This window comes from Chaetodon auriga, chromosome 12 (assembly GCF_051107435.1).
Source record: "Chaetodon auriga isolate fChaAug3 chromosome 12, fChaAug3.hap1, whole genome shotgun sequence".
Lineage (NCBI taxonomy): Eukaryota > Metazoa > Chordata > Actinopteri > Chaetodontiformes > Chaetodontidae > Chaetodon > Chaetodon auriga.
Window position 1 is genome coordinate 391,148 of NC_135085.1, and position 17,371 is coordinate 408,518.

The 17,371-nt window shown below is 42.0% G+C and overlaps 1 protein-coding gene across 1 annotated transcript in view; it reads left to right on the plus strand.

The window, feature by feature from the left end:
* cntnap2b (contactin associated protein 2b) overlaps positions 1–16,011 on the plus strand; it is a 141,123-nt gene extending 125,112 nt beyond the window's left edge. Inside the window, exons 14-25 of the mRNA XM_076745920.1 lie at positions 2,452–2,536; positions 3,077–3,233; positions 3,460–3,587; positions 3,758–3,928; positions 4,892–5,110; positions 9,415–9,651; positions 11,030–11,263; positions 11,403–11,536; positions 12,161–12,254; positions 13,732–13,962; positions 14,072–14,146; positions 14,921–16,011. Of these exons, the coding sequence (XP_076602035.1) occupies positions 2,452–2,536; positions 3,077–3,233; positions 3,460–3,587; positions 3,758–3,928; positions 4,892–5,110; positions 9,415–9,651; positions 11,030–11,263; positions 11,403–11,536; positions 12,161–12,254; positions 13,732–13,962; positions 14,072–14,146; positions 14,921–15,120 (1,965 nt within the window). The 3' untranslated portion in view covers positions 15,121–16,011. The remainder of the gene's footprint in view (positions 1–2,451; positions 2,537–3,076; positions 3,234–3,459; positions 3,588–3,757; positions 3,929–4,891; positions 5,111–9,414; positions 9,652–11,029; positions 11,264–11,402; positions 11,537–12,160; positions 12,255–13,731; positions 13,963–14,071; positions 14,147–14,920) is intronic.
* Positions 16,012–17,371: the final 1,360 nt, after the last annotated feature.

Here is a 17,371-nt window from a genome sequence, read left to right on the forward strand (position 1 = left end):
TATCAGACAGGAGTCTGGTATAAGATTTTTTGCCTACTGGAAGGTAATATGAATTCAAAAGTTATTAAATGATGGTCTGATAAAAGAGAATTCTGTGAGGAGACTATTAAGTGTTCAATTTCTATGCCATATGTCAGAACAAGGTTGAGGGTGTGGTTAAAACAGTGAGTAGGTTCATGTACATTCTGACGGAAGCCAACTGAGTCTAATACTGAGATAAACGCAGTGCTAAGGCTGTCATTATCAATGTCGACATGTACATTAAAGTCACCTACAATGATTACTTTATCTGTTTTAAGGACTACACCTGATAGAAACTCACAGAACTCAGCTGTAAATTCAGAGTAAGGACCAGGAGATCAATATACTATAACAAATAAAACTGGCTGCACTGTTTTCCATTTTTCATGTGAAAGAGTGAGAACAAGGCTTTCAAATGAGTTATAGTTGAGTTTAGGTTTAGGGTTGATTAAAAGACTTGAGTCAAAAATGGCTGCAACTCCGCCTCCTTGGCCACTGGAATGTGAGTATTAATATGGCTTGGAGGTGTAGCTTCATTTAGGCTAACATACTCTTCATGACACAGCCAGGTTTCAGTCAGACAAAATAAATCAATATTATGGTCTGATGTTACTAAAACAGCTTTCGAGGACAGAGATCTGATGTTAAGAAGTCCACATTTAATTCTCCTATCTTGTTGTACTATTGTAGTGGTTGTTTTAATTTCTATTAGATTTTTATGTTTAACTCCTCTCTCTGTACTTTTGGTTTACTTGGTTTATGTGGCCGGGGGGCAGACATAGTCTCTATGGAGTGTTGGGTGGGTAACTGCTCTAATGGATGCGCAGAGAAGCACGTAGGACTGCAGCTCTGCGTCCTGGTCTCAGCTCTGAGTTGTCAGGGGTTAGGTTCATAAAAAAAATTGGTCAGATTTCTAGAGATGAGAGCTGCTCCGTCCAAAGTGGGATGAATACCGTCCCTCCTAGTCAGACCAGGTCTTCCCCAGAAAGTCTGCCACTTATCAATGAAGCCCACACCGTTGCTGGACACCACCTCGAGAGTCAGCAATTGAATGATGACATGCGGCTAAAATGGTCAGATTTGGCAGGGGTCCAGAGAAAACTAGGGAGTCCGAGTCGTCTTTGCATATGTACATACCGATTCCACATTAATTTTAGTGACCTCCGATTGGTGTAACTTGGTGTCATTACCGCCGACGTGAATAACAGTCTTATTGTATTGACACTTACCCTTAGCCAGCAGTTTCAAATTTCGATGTCGCTCACTCTGGCCCCTGGCAGGCATTTGACTGTGGTCGCTGGTGTCGCTAACTTCATGTTTCTCAAAAGGGAGCTGTCAATAATCAGAGTTGGTTTCTCAGCGGGTGTGTCGCTGAGTGGGGAGAACCTGTTAGAAACATGAAGTAGTTGGTGGTGACCCGTGGGCCTCAGCTTGGGACTATGCTTCCTTCGAACAGTCACCCAGCCTACCTGGTTTCCCGGCTCCTTGGGAGCTGTCGAGGGATGGCTAGCCAGAGCTGCCCTTGGTTGGCTTCGCATCGGCTACAGGGGCCTGGCTAACTACAGCTAAGGGTTTGGTTTCCAATGGTGTAAGGTCTGCAACAATGCTTAGGTAGGTGGTACATGTCAAAGTAATATCCACATGGATGGCAGGACCCAAGGTTTCCCAGCAGAACATTGCCCAAAGCATCACACTGCCCCCACCGGTTTGCTTTCTTCCCATAGAGCATCCTGGTGCCATGTATTCCCCAGGTAAGCGACGCACATGCACCCGGCCATCTATGTGATGTAAAAGAAAACGTGATTCATCGGGCCACCTTTTTCAATTGCTCCATAATCCAGTTCTGATGCTCACATGCCCATTGTTGCCGTTTTCGGCAGTGAACAGGGGTCAGCATGGGCACCCTGACTAGTCTGCAGCTGTGCAGTCCCATTCGCAACAAACTGCGATGCACTGTGTTTCCTGACACCTTTCTATCAGAACCAGTATTAACTATGTTGGCAATTTGAGCAACAGTGGCTCTTCTGTTGGATCAGACCACACAGGCCCCACATGCATCAAGATTAGACTCAGATTAGATTAGATTCAGCTTTATTGTCATTGTCAGAGTGCAACACAGAGACAACGAAATGCAGTTTGGCATCTAACCAGAAGTGCAAATAGTCATAATATGAGGTGGTAGAGGGGGTGTCGCCAATCAGTGAGCCTTGGCCGCCCATGACCCTGTTGCCCGTTCACCACAGTTCCTTGCTCGCTTGACTGGGAACACCCCACAAGAGCTGCAGTTTTGGAGATGCTCTGACCCAGTCGTCTACTCATCACAATTTGGCCATTGTCAAACTTGGTCAAATTTTTTTCACAACATTTGCTGCTAATGAAAGAATGCATATAAAGAAGTTGTCTCTGTCTCCTTCTTGTGTTTGTATCCAGGTGTTGTCAGTCACCGGCAATGCAGAGTACTGTGAACAATATGTAGCCTACACCTGCCGAATGTCTCGTCTGCTCAACACTCCAGGTAAAGTATCCCTCAGTACCATCATCATCATCACGTCACAGCTTTGCTAGTGACTTTTCATTAAGTAATAAAGTACCTTGCTAATTTATGTATGCAAAGTAGTAAATGGATTCTTTTTTGGGGTTCATATGTGCGCTTTTGTTGGTTGTCCACCATTAACTTTGGTTGACTGCAAGCCTCTAGTGTGGGGAACTATCACACATAGTATGGTCCAAAGGTGTAAGACTGAAGTTTGCAGATGTCAGTGCATATCATATTTTAAACCAGATTTCACACCACACCAAAAAATATATGGTGCTCACGATTTACAGTTATAACGACCTGACCATTTGTCCTCTTGTTACCAAATACATGAGAGCATTTCAAACCTATAGTTTTAATGTGACACAATTGTGCTGTACTTACAGGATCACAGGTTCAAGGCCATTAATATGAGCAGGATATTTTTGAATTAAAGCTCATAGTCTGTCTTAAAAATGTAATTAATGAAAGTGAACTAAGTAGATAAAACTGACCCTAGTCTATGGGTTTGACTCCCAGATGGCTCCCCGTTTACCTGGTGGGTAGGACGAGCCAATGAGAGGCATTCTTACTGGGGGGGTTCAGGACCAGGGATACAGAAGTGTTCCTGTGGTATTGAACACAACTGTACTAACCCCAAACACTACTGCAACTGTGATGCTGATCTGCGAACCTGGTAAGTGGACCACTGCTCAGCAGCTCAGTTGAGTTTTTTTTTTAACTAGTTAAAAGTACAGAGCTTGTATATTCACACTGAACTATTGTCTTTACCTTCAGTAAAGCACTTGTTATCATTGACTGGGAAATCAGTCTAATCGTCTAAAACTGCTTCAGATGTTGTCCCTACTTGGTTGACAGTTTTTTGTTTTTGTGTGTGTGTGTGTTTGTGTGTGCGCACGCAGGAGGGAGGATGCAGGCCTGTTGGTGTATAAAGACCATTTGCCAGTTAGTCAGGTTGTGGTTGGTGATACAAGCAGAGCTGGATCTGAGGCCAAACTGACAGTAGGGCCACTCAAATGCCAGGGTGACCGTGAGTGTGTCTCTCTTTCAAACACACACACATTCAGCACACACACACACACATTCAGCACACCTACCCACACACACACGCTCAACACACATCAATCATTCACCAGATATATTTCATAACGTCAGAGAAACATCTGTGTTTTATCCATGTCCTAACATTGTTTTTGGAAGGGAACTACTGGAACGCAGCATCCTTCACCAGCCCTGCTTCCTACCTCAACTTCCCTTCTTTCAGAGGAGAAGCCAGCACTGACATTTCCTTCTACTTTAAGACTTCCTCCACTCATGGAGTCTTTCTGGAGAACCTTGGTACCACTGACTTCCTTCACATTGAACTCAGAGGTGTGTCAGTGTGTATACTGCACAAGATATTAGAAATGGACTTTGCTGAATTGCAAATAGATATTAATGACCACAATGAAGGCATGATGTGATCACAATGTTTATGACAGGATCTTTTTTAATACTGCCATTCTAACTGTACAAAACAACATAAAAGGCTCTTTCATAGGAGTGTACATTAGTGAAAGGTGCTCAAATAAGACCTCATTTTAATCTAGTCTAATCTAGTCAAACAAACATATTTTTACCTGACCAAGCTAGTAGGTTAAGAAAATATTATCACTGAGTTGTGATGAGTAAGTTCTGTAACCAGATTAGTTAACTCAGAAAAAGGTTTTATTTGACCAAGTTGTTGAAGGTATTAGTGCTCACTGATGAAAGGAAGTAAAAGAGTAAGTATTTAGAGTAAGTTAATGGACTGTATTTGTATAGTGCTTTTCTAGTCTGAAGACCACTCAAAACGCTTATACAACACAAGTCTGCATTCACCCGTTCACACACACACATTTGTATGGCAACTAAGCCACCTGTTCATTACGAGCATTATCCACTCTAGTATCTAGTAGTATAGTAGTCTAGTATCCACCCTAGTAGAAAGTAAATGTAAAAAAATGTATTTTTTCACTTAATGTGTCAGGCAAAAAAAAATTCAGTTGATTTGGGATTTTCAATTTTAACTACTGCTATGAACAACAAACTTATTCTGTATGTCCTTCACAATAAATAAAGAAAAACAGAGAAACAAAACAGTAACAGGGTAAAACAACAAACCACAGTTGATTAAAAAAAGTAATTGGTAAAAGTAGAAAAAATGCCCTCTGGTAAGAGAGAGTTTGCAGAAGTAATTTCGTTATTTAGCTTTCCTGAGATTGTTGAGAAAAATGAGAAATCAAGGATGGAGCTTGCCTGCAGTGAAAGTCGTAAAATGTTGCAAATATTTGATTTTTACTCTGGTGCTTCCAGAAAGTTCGGTGGTCTTCTTCTCTTTTGATGTGGGCAATGAGCAGGTGGAGCTCAGTGTCCGCTCGCCGGTCCCTCTAAACAATAACCAATGGCATCGTGTGGAGGCTGAGAAAAACATCAAGGAGGCGGTGCTGCAGCTTAATGGACAGTACAGGGAGGTCAGGCCCACCTCACCACAGGGACACACAAAACTGGCGTTCTACAGTCACCTATATGTTGGTAAGACACACGTGCAAACATACATGTGGAGTTTTTCTCCACAGCCGTCACATGTGATGTCATACACCACTCTAGTCCACCTCTGGTGAACAGGGATGTGTTGACTCCCTTTGATGTAAAGATTGACTATATGTTTTGATAGTCCAACCACATCAGGGAGTCCTACTGGGTTACTTTTGGCATGATGGTGGTCCCTGGGACATGTCATTTCAAAATAAGGTGAATAAACTGCATACACTGCAGTCAATAATTACAATGTATGTCTGTATAACCACAATTTCTCTGTAACATTTTGTGTACAGATGAAAAAAATGTCCAGGCTTTTAAGTATAACAAGTTCTAGAGTTTATGTCTGGCTTTACTAGTGACTGATGATCATCTGATCATTCAGTCAATATCTGATCAATCCAACATAGTCATGTGATACTTCGTCTCAGACCTGTCAACCCCCTTGTTTTTCGAGGAATTCTCCCATGTTTTGCCATTCTGTCCTACTGTCCACCCGTTTAAATATTTTCCCGTCTCTGTGTTGCACTCTGACAATGACAAGAAAGTTGATACTAATCTAATAAATCTTCTGGATTTTTAAAAAGGTTGTCTGTAATGCTGACAGGAGGCAGGTGGCAATATATAGAACATGAGCTGTAACATCTGTTGACGAGGAGTCATTCACACAAACGGCACAATAGATAAATAAGTAGAACAAAGACAAGAAGGATGACCTCGAGAGGGATGGAAAAACTGCCAAAAAGGCTAAAAGTTTGGGTAAGAATCTCAAGGTAGAGAAGCTTACCCATACTTAATGAAGAGCGACTTTGGTCAAAAGTCATGCTTTTTGTAAAATATGCCACACGGATTGGAGGGAACAGCAGCATGAGCCAGCATGACAAATGTGCCAAGCACAAGTGCGCCCAAGAAGCACAGAGTCATGCTCCACCAGTGACTGCACTAACTTTCCCATCCATTTTCGTAATCACCCTCTCTGGCCAAATGTGTCTTTTACCAATAGCCTCCTCAAAATCACAACTGAAGCATAATGTGAAAGTAATGTGTAAGTATTCTTTAAGTAATACATAAATAAACTACATGCTGAATTTACTGTATATGCCCCTTTGTGTTTTCATTTATATAATGCAGGGATGTTCTTCCATGTATACAAAGGCCTTAATGGGCTGGAACCAAGCTACATTGCTAAATCACTATTTGCCTTCAAGAACACTGCAATCATCTGCTGCTGGTTTATTGGAGGTTTCCAGCAACAGCCAAAAGAAAATTGGGGATGCACTAGTGCTGGGCGGTATGACCAAAAATATATATCACAGTATTTTTCAAAATTATAACGGTTCACAGTATATGACGGTATTTTTTTTTTTCTTTCATCTGGAAGACAGATGATTTAACACAGATTTGTCCAGGCACTCATTTGGGCGCATCTAGGCAGAGTATCGTTATCTCATCCAAGCATATGGAGAAACTTCTCTGTTGAAAACACTTTTTCATCCTTTTTTTCTGCTTGCTATTGTTCTTATCTCTCATAAAAGTACAAAAGGCAAATAAAACAGTAAAATAACATCTTGGGCTGGTCAACAGAGTCCTCTGTGAGCGCTCTGCCTATTCATGTGTAAATGAGAGAGAGCAATGAAACTAACTGCGCAGTTTCACCGGTCAATGGCTCAGCAACCCATTGGTCAATTTTGATAATCGACACCTCTATCAACCAATCAGAGTCAAGAGATTCGAGGGGCAACACCCAAATTCACTATAGTAACATCAATGACAATCCAGAAGGAAGTAACCCCAGAGATAGGTTATCGTATGAAGAGCGCTCCCTCCACTCTAGAAACCCCCTCCTCTTTATGTAAACAACCAGGACCTTCATGATTGATCTCAAACTAACACAGAGTCATTGGAGCAGACATTAGCAGCATTTTTTCGAGCTGCAATATATCTTTTGACCACAAAACAGCAAAGGTAAGACATACTTTATGATTTAGCGAAGTTTTTTTTTTTTTGCTACTCTTTGGCTGCTAGCTCGCCGAGTTTCCATCGCACAGTGAGGAGGCAGACATCTTCGTGATCAGCAGACTCTCTGCTGTCATATGATACCAGGCTTGTGTGGTTTGTGTGAAGTGGTGAGATCAGCAGATGCTCTAAATTGGACATACGCCGTTTCCGTGTTTTCGTTACATGCGCATATAATCCCCATCATTCTGATGTGCTACAAGTTAGGATTGGTGCTTCCTAGTGTGAGCATTGATCATCTGAACTGCAGGCATCTCACGCTGCCCCCTGTACAGGTGGCACTTGTATTGAACAGGTTAATTGGTACAAGTCGGGGATTGGCTGAAGTATTTGCTGCTTGATATTTCAAACCTGGGATCCACTGTCTTGATCATCTGCCTGAAGCCTTCTTTTTCTGCAGTGTTAAGCGGGACCATGTCTTTAGCTAGGTGAGGATAAAAACGTAACTGGATAGTGATAGAGTTTGTAATCTTGATCCATTGTTTGCTTTTTCCGTCGTAGGGAGTCCCTCTAGCAAATGCGTCTTGAAGTGACATTTGGCTTGGTTTTTCCTTTTCTTTTCCTGTGTTACCTGCTCATTGGGAGGGCACTGATCGTAACTTCATACATTCTTGATATTCCAAGACATGCTTGCCGCTAAGGTGGTGGAGCAAATTGCTCGTCTTGCCACCACCGGCGCCAACTTCCCGACAACACTTGCTTTTGAAACCAAAAAAACCCCAAACAACAGACATTGCTCCTCTTTTTGGCACAAGTTCTTCTGTGTCATCATGTTCTGCTAGTTCTGTAACTTCGATTTCGGAACTTTCAATGTCTATCCCATCCGTCTGCATTGTAACGTAACACCAGAGCACTACAGTTTACCGTCACCATGGCCCGCACCATGCATGTTTAGAAGCGCATCACTGAAAACAGTCCCGTCTGAAACAGTGGCGCGCGGCGCAGCGTTCCAAACGTTGTTTAATCACATACACTGGTGTGGCAGTATATTAAAAATTTAATATCATAAAAAAATATACACCGGTATTTGGTGTGAACAGGTATACCGCCCAGCCCTAGGATGCAGCCTTTGTCAATTATGCCCCAAAGCTCTGGAACCTACCTACAGATTTTAGGGAAGCTAGTTCACTGAGTACTTTGAAAAGAAAGCTAAAGGCTTTCTCTTCACTTGAGCCTTTAACTACCTGCACCCATGCACTGCTGTACTTCTTTTAAATTGTTGTATTTTAACTTGATTTTATGCATTCTATGTACTCTATCTTTATGTTTATGTTCTTTATGTTTATTCTGTGTCTTTTCTATGTGAAGTACTTGGTGCATATGATTTCCTTGTGGAACACACTTTGTGCTATTTTTAACTTAATTAAAATCTCTACCTTATGGTATTCATTCACCTTATAAAAGACTGTTTATAACCCCCATAGCACCACAACAGGGTGGTTCTTTCTGAGGCACAGTAATGTTTCAGAGGTGCCAATTGGTAGAATGCACGCAGTGTGCAAGAAAAAAGGCTGTTAGCACATGACGTCACGTCACTCTTTTATTGTGGCGTAAACTGTTGCCACTGTGTCCCTATAGCTCAGTTGGTAAGATGTGTACCCCATGTAATAAGGCTGCCAGTCTTTTGCAGTGGCCGCAGGTTTGACTCCCACCTGCGGCTCATTTGCTGCTAGTCATCCCCTCTCTCTCTGCCCTCTTTCCTGTCATGTCTTCAGCTATCTCTGTCACAATATAGGCAAAAAAACGCCCAAAAAATAATCTTAAAGAAAAAAAAGAGAGAATGTTTTCCATTGTTTATGGTTCCTCAGATCGATCAAACCAAGAAACCACAAAGAGCTTTTATTGAGTACCAAAAGTTGTTGTTCATAAGGGTGAAAATGCAAGAAATTGACCACAAAAAGGTGGAAAAAATGGCTTGTTAACTGTCTACCGTTGGGAGGAGCAGAGTCGACTAATGGTGTAACATCAGCTTTTGTTTTTAGTCAATGGTGATAGATTTAAAGTAATGGCAACAAGCACCTGTATTTCAAATTCCGATGTTGGCTGGTATGCTCCTCGTTCTATAATAATAATAATAATAATAATAATAATAATAATAATAATAATAATAATAATAATAACGATAGCATATTTATATAGTGCTTTTCAGGACACTTGAATGGGTCTTGATGGTCCTAAATTGGTTCAGTGGGTGTAAAGCCGGACTGAAGCTGTTATTGACTGTAGTGCTCTGCCTGAGTTAATGTGTTAATGTTAATGTGAGTTAATGTCTTATCTGCCAGGTGCCTCAAGTGGTCAGAGGGGTTTCCTAGGCTGCATGCGGGCTCTGAAGATCAATGGTGTGACCTTTGACCTGGAAGAGAGGGCGAGGATGACTCCAGGGGTGAATCCAGGTTGCCAGGGCTACTGCAGCAGCTATGGGATGCACTGCAGGAATGGAGGGAAGTGTGTGGAGCAGTACAATGGATACTCCTGTGACTGCTCCCTCACCGCATATGATGGACCCTTCTGCACAGATGGTAATTAGCGATCCCAATTGTCAAGAGGTGTGAAGGGTTGTCTGTCTATGTGTCGGCCTTATGATTGAGTGGCGACCTGTCCAGGGTCATCAGCCACTGGACATGGCGCCACCCAGGCCCGGTTCTACGAGGGTGCATAAGCATGCATTGCACCCTCAGTTTATGTGTCTGCATGCTCAGTTGAAAAGAGGAAAAAAAAACTTAGACAAGTGCGCGTGCGTTAGGGCTAGGGCTGCAACTAACGATTATTTTGATAATCGATTAATCTGTCGATTATTTCTTTGATTAATCGATTAATCGGATTTTTAAAAAATGCACTTACCTTGTTGTTTTAGTTAATTATTATTGCTTATACACAGGCCATAAGGGCAAGTACAGACTAGACTTTTGACAACACACACACACACGCGCGCACACACACACACACACACGCACGCACACAATAAATAAGTGACAGGAGTCAAGACTAAATACAGAATTAAATGAGAACAGACTGAAAACTTAGTGGGCCAGCTAAACGTTCGTTTCACAGCAAGTAGATCGTTTCGTTTATCTAACGGTAATACACCGCACAGTCTCATTTTGCATAATTTGCAGTTAACATTTTTTTTCGTTTTTGTTAAAGTGAAGTGCTCCCACACTTTTGATGACTTTTTAAGCCAGTGACAGGCTGCGACCAGGCTGATCTGATCAGCAAAACAAACGGCTCTGCGGGCCAAGTTAATCACTACCCAACGAATCGATAATCAAATTCGTTGCCAATGAATTTAATAATCGATTATTATCGATTTTATCGATTAGTTGTTGTAGCCCTAGTTAGGGCACGTCACTCATCTGCGTCCAACGCGCAGTTACCTGCATCAGTAAGATGCTGCTCTCTGCTGCACCGTTAACACAAAGTAAACAATGGATATTCGAAAGTGGTTCAAGCACAACCACGCCAGCAAGTCAGACAACGGTGGTCGTGAGACAGAGACTCGATCTGAACTTGAACTTCGTGAAGTTAGCTTAGCTGCTGCTGGGGAGTAAGCAGTAGCCTCGTCCGGCTGCTCACTCCTGCCCCCCCCCTCACCCCAAGACCCAGAGCAGGCGCCCGGGTGATGTGCACCCCCTCTGATCTGAGATGCACCCCTAGTCATCATTTTCTAGAACCGGCCCTGGCGCCACCTATCAGCCTCTGTCAGCTGGGATCAGCTCTTGCTCCCCGCAACACTCCAAACTACAAACGGGTATAGCTAATGGTAGAGGTTTCATTAGATTAGATACAGTAACAAAGAACAGTGAACATTTTAATACTGTTTTGATTACCCTTCTTCTGCTCTTGTTTCTGTATGTGTGTGTGTCTGTGTCTGTGTGTGTGTGTGTGTGTGTGTGTTAGATGTAGGTGGCTACTTTGAGACAGGAACCCTGGTGCGGTATGACTTCCTGCCAGAGGTGACAACTTTAGGGTTGCAGGAAGTGAAGAGCCTATCAGGTGCTGGTGTACCTAGTGAGGCCAACCTGACTCAGGAAGAGCTGATGTTCAGCTTCAGCACCTCCAGCGCTCCTAGCATTCTGGTCTACATCAGCTCCAGGACTCAGGACTATGTGGCTGTGGTGCTCAGGCACAACGGTGGGTTCATCAACATTATAGCTGATGATTAAAAGAAAAAAAAAGAGAGAGAGAGATAAAAGGATATATTTTATGAACTGCTATTACATTATCATCATGTGTCAAAACATGCTTTATGTCTTTATACATATGTGTCCAGGCACTCTTCAGATCCGCTATAGTCTCGGGGGGCTAACAGAACCTTACACCATTGATATTGACCATCGTAACATGGCCAATGGACAACCACACTCTGTTAACATAACCAGGAACTTAAGAGAGATACAACTACAGGTTAGTGCCTCCTGTCACTACAGTAGTACCTGACAATGCTTTACCAAATAGTGTATGCTGCAAATGAGTAGAAAAAGTGGTGTCTGATTGCATCAAAGCGATAGTTTAACATTTTGGGAAATGAGCTTTTTTCGGAAAGTGAGATGTTCAGATGGATATTAGTCTCATGTCTTTGTGTCAAATACACATCTGCAACAGGACTGGGTTAGCTTTGCGTAAAGACTTCAAGCGGGAGCAAACAGATTCCCTGGTTCTGTCCAAAGTCACCTACCAACACCTCTAACCCTCACCATTTAACATGATGTATATTCATTACTGATTGCCAACTGCACATAAACTTGAATTGTTTAAATGTAGTCTCTTCATGTTTTGAGCAGTGAAAATGAAATTCTTTTCACCTCCTTTTGGGGCGGGGACAGAAATCAGAGACAGATATCTCCAAACTTGAACAAATAAAACTAATATCTGCATGTATAAATACTGAAAGAGGAAAATTACTTTTTTCGGTGCATTAGTCTTTTATAGCCCGCACTGGAAGATTAACAGTTTTTGGTGGTAATGGTAACAGATTAAAGTTATCTGTTGGACTTGTCACTATTCCTTTCTGCTGTCCATATCATCCAGCTGGACCATTACCCAGTGTCTACATACACCCTACCTGAGGCCTCTGACACCCAGTTCAACTTGGTCAAAAGTATATTTCTTGGAAAGGTCTTTGGTAAGTATTTAGATAAGTAGAAGTATGTGTGCGGGTCTGACTCAGGTAGGATTAATTTCTAAATGATGTTAGGTGATGTTCAGTGATTTTAATCATGTACATGTGTGTGATTTTTCTCCTCCTGCTACACTATTAATTACAGTCCCAGTTACTGATTTTCAGTTTACTCTGTGGTCTACCCATAATTTACAGCTTCTATCATGAAGTGTATCTGTGAGAACCGGAAACCCATAGGTGAACAGGGTCACATGATTTACCCACATGATAGGCTTGTCTATACCAAAAGCCCTTAATTTAATTAAAATTGCCATTCAAAATACAACCCCAATTCCAAAAAAGTTGCGACACTGTGTACAACGTGAATAAAATATGTGATAATTGGCTAATGCTTTTTAACATATACTCAATTGAAACAGTACAAACACAATATATTTTAATGTTTTTCTTCATCACTTCGTTGTTTTTTGTTAATATATGCTTATTCTAAATTTTATTCCAGCCACACATTTCAAATAAGTTGGGAAAGGGGCCACAAAAGCCAGGAAAGTTGTGGAAAACTCAAAAAACTAAGTGATAATAAACAAGTTCATTAGCAACAGGTGATTGAAACATTCTTTGGTATAGAAGGGGCTTCCTCCAAAGGCTCATGCATGAATGGGGTGAGGTTCACCACATTGTGAAACATGATTGTATAAAATATATAACTACACAGGCTCTGAAACACTTTATAAAACCGTTGATGGTAAACACAGTTCCTGTGCAATCCTGTTATTTACGAGGAGTATGGCAGGTATTTTATTACCACTTCCCTTTGGAATATTAATCTCTTTCAGTTGGATCTTAATTTCATAGTCATACACCATAGGCTACAAGATGAAGACGGCATCATCAACATTCCAGGCTGACAAAAAAAGACAGAGAAAGCTTTTTTTTTTTTTTTAAACACTAGACAGACCTGACATGAATTGAGGGGACTCCAACTAAGGTCAGTGTCTTAAACCCCCTAGGCCCATACCTACACCCACCCCTACAAAAACGTGTATATTTTCTACCATGCATTAATCCCAATATGGATTTTGTCAGGAAATATATTTCTAATGGGGCTATTGAAATTTATTTTTGACCAGATGTCAGTGACAACCACAAAACAAAGTAATCCACAAATACAAAGACATCACAACAAATAAGTCCATAAATTACTATTTGTTTTTTGGGACCTACAGGCAAATATTTAGCATTTAATGTTCCATCTGTGAAGGGAATTAATGTTTTCGTTATATGCCTATCAAAACTTAGAGACAGAGCATGTACCTACTGTTAATTTAATAAACAGGATTTTCTTGTAGCAACAGATCAGTCAGTCTTTCAAAAGATAGCATCAGGCCCTCTGTAGAAATAGGTTTAGTTGTGCTGCTTACAGAGACTTTTGTAGTGATCTGTTAGGGCAGATAACACCCTGGTTGTTTCTTTCTTGTAGAAACAGGACAGATTGACCCCATCCTAATTGAGCGCTACAATACACCAGGCTTTGTGGGCTGTCTTTCAAGAGTTCAGCTGAACAGTGTGGCGCCACTGAAAGCTGCTCTGCGCTCAGGCCTGGCAGCACCTGTCAGCACTCATGGGATTCTGGTGCCATCCAACTGTGGAGCCTCACCACTGACCATCTCCCCAGTGGCTTCTGCTAGTGACCCCTGGCACCTAGAAGCTGGTAAAGACACAGATAAATAATGCAGCTTGAAGGAACATGAGGACATGCCAAAGTCAAACAACAGTTTGTCAGAATGCAGATAGATAACAAATGTTTGCTTTGTCCTCAGCTGGAGCTGTTTTCCCCTTTGATGAGGACAAGGCCAGTGATGATGGAGTGGATCGTAACTCTGCCATAATTGGAGGTACATCTCATTTAGCTTTCAACCACCAAGTCTTAGAGCTGCAGCTGGATTCAAATGGACTCAGGTCTGATGATGTGGTATTGCTGCTTTTACTGCACATACACATCGTGTTGCTGCTAGGGTTGGTGCTCTGTCATTGCTTACATCTCTGTGTGTCCACTGTATTTTAGATTATATATTATTGTATTGTTGTCATATTTCTTTTGTTGAAAATGTGTTTTGGCACAATGGAAGCTTTATCACAGAGCTGTTTCAGATGGGATTGAAAATTTTGGACTACTACATTATCCTCTGCACTTTTCTCTGTGCTCCACCTTTCATTGAGTGCACTGCTCATAATGCTCATTATGTGTATCTCATTAATCGAGAAAAGAAAAAGGGCTGTTTTGGTTGAACAGTTTTAACAATGGCTCTTACTCTGAAAATGTCCAAGGAGCACTTCACTGATTTGACACATGAAAGTTAGTTTAAAGTCATGAGGAGCACTAATCAGCAAGTGAAACTTTGTTGATGTCTTTTATGATGACTTATGTGGGTCTGCAGGTGTACTGCTATTCTTGGTGATGTCATAGTGATGTCATCAGGGATATGTTTGCTTGATTTGGACACTATACATGCAACAGAAAGCCAGTGTTACAAGCTGGAGGTGAGGAATATGAAAGATTTTGGTGCTTAGCATGCAGGGGGATCTAACAAAAGCATCAATTTACATTGTTGGGCTTGACTTACAGTATATTGTGGACTAAAAGTCAGTATATCTCTGCCTCTGTCCAGGCATCATCTCTATGGTTATCTTCACTGTCCTCTGCCTCATGGTGTTTGTGATCCGCCATATGTTCCGTCATAAAGGCTCCTACCACACCAATGAGGCCAAGGGAGCAGAGTCAGCAGACTGTGCAGACGCAGCCATCATTGTCAATGACCCAGCTTTCACCGAAACCATTGATGAGAGCAAGAAGGAGTGGTTCATCTGAACTCCTCTCAGCAGCATGGACACATGATGTTAGGATGTATGTAGTTTTCTAAGCATAGAGAATAGTAGTGAGGTTGCCACCTTTGAAACCTTGCAGATGTAGTGAGTGGTTAATTCAAAAACTTTATGGACAATGGACACCATGGCATTACAGCATGGGTATTAAAATAATGGGCACAGTACTGCCTGACAAAGCTTGTATGGAGATATGGAGTGATTTATTTTCATTTCATTTGCAATTACCATCATGGCATTAATGGTAATGATCACTAAGCCATTAATCCCAATAGTCCGCCACATCTGTAGCAATGCTCGTATATGCCTTTTTTTTTTTTTTTTTTACATGAAATCTTGTTTTGCCTTATGTTACATTTATTTCAGGGTTTAATTTCAGCCTTAAAACTGAAATTACTCAGCAAGTAAACATTTGCTGAGTTATTGTATCTGTGTGCATGCTGAGTGGCTTGGTTGTCTGTGAAGGAGATGTAGCCATGACTTTGTCCATATCATTTCGTCTAAGAACCGGGGAAAAGGAAATGTGAAACTTCTATGTATTTTTGCATCTACATAACTGACGGTGTCTCTTAATGACTTCTGACTATTAATGAAACTCTTAATGATTGCATTGTTAAATTTCTGTTTTTGCTGCCAAATGAGTTCAGGGTTGAGTTCTGTCAGTCCTCAAGAGCTCAACTCACTTTTTTTTTTCTTTCAGATTTCTGAGGCAGGGGTTGACTTTGTTAGCAATGCCAAAACACAATAATGCAAAAACATATGATACCACATACTGTGGGGTTTCTTAACATTACAACTTCTTGCAAATCTTCTCATGTGCCATGCAACCCAGAACAAGATAAGATTAAGTTCAATCTTGTTGAGTCAGGTGGGGGACGTGTTTAGATTGGAAGCAGGGCAAATCTGCCCTGTCTACCTTCATCACAAGTGAACCAATACACCTTCCATAACTCCAAAGCTATATGTTGTTGGCAAGCAAACTATTTCGAAGAGCCCAGCTTTGTTGGTCCCGTTGACCAAAGACAAGGTGAGACTGGTGGTTGAGACAAGTCACAAGATCCACAAAAAGAAAAAAAAATCCTGAATACTTGGATTGGTTGGAATGAGTTTTTTTTTATTTTTTATTTTTATGTGCATTCTCATCATGTCCTCCAATTCTGTGCCAGGTGGCAAGTAACAAGCAAAACAAATAACTCACCAAAATGCGTGTTTCTCTGTCCTTTAAATGGACATGAAGTAATCACCCTCTATGTGCAGCATGTTAGGAATCACAATTTCCCCAGCTGCTGAGAAATTATTTCCATTTAACAGTATTTTTGAAGAGACATTCACCAGTGTTAATGATATTGCTTTGGTAAGGCTTAGTGAATTTGGACTTAGGATAGTATGGCAGATGTGGCCATGCTGAGGACTGAGACTAGCTACTTCTTGATGGAGGACAGTAACACTAAGGGCTCTATTTTCGTTTCCACTGCCAGCGCGATGGAGGCACGGCGCAAAGTCAGGTGCGCTTCGCCGATGGGGCATGGCGGCGCTGACTTTGGTATTTTCGTGCACTGGGCTGCGGGCGCAACTACTTCCCCTTCTCATCTCAGTCCCACCCAGTGGCGCAACTCGGAAGGAGGGAGGGGAGAAGGTTTGGAGTGGGCTTAACACTGCCGAGTCCAATCTTCACCAATCACACCAGCTCCTCGCCTCACATTTAAGAACACCACTGGCGAGGCCCATGGCAAGTTTCGAGGACTGAGCCGGGGAAATTGGCATACACGTTTGTCACCAGGCAATTTGAGTCACAGATCACCTGGATATTGATGGAATGGACCCCCCCCTTCGGTTCACATTAATGTGGGCTTGGGTCTCTGGGGTGCGCAATTGGACATGAGTGCAGTCGATTGCTCCAAGGACCCCAGGGAATCCAAATTTCAACAAGAACCCTTGCTTAGTTTCCACCTGGCTCTCAGGTATTGCAGGGAAAATGATGTGCTCATTTGCATGTCAGACTAGACTGGAGGAAACTACATGTATAGCCCAGCAGACAGCAAACTGACTGATCCCCAGCACCGAGGCCATGGTATGTTGAAAAGACCCGGTGGCGAAGAAGGTCAGAGCCTCTGTCACCCTTACCGCAACCGGGAGAGCGTAGCCGGGGTGTGCATTGGAGGCCCCGATGCGCGCTACCACGTCGACGACCTCCATTGGCGGATGTAATTTGTTCCTGTGACATGCAAAAGAGTAGA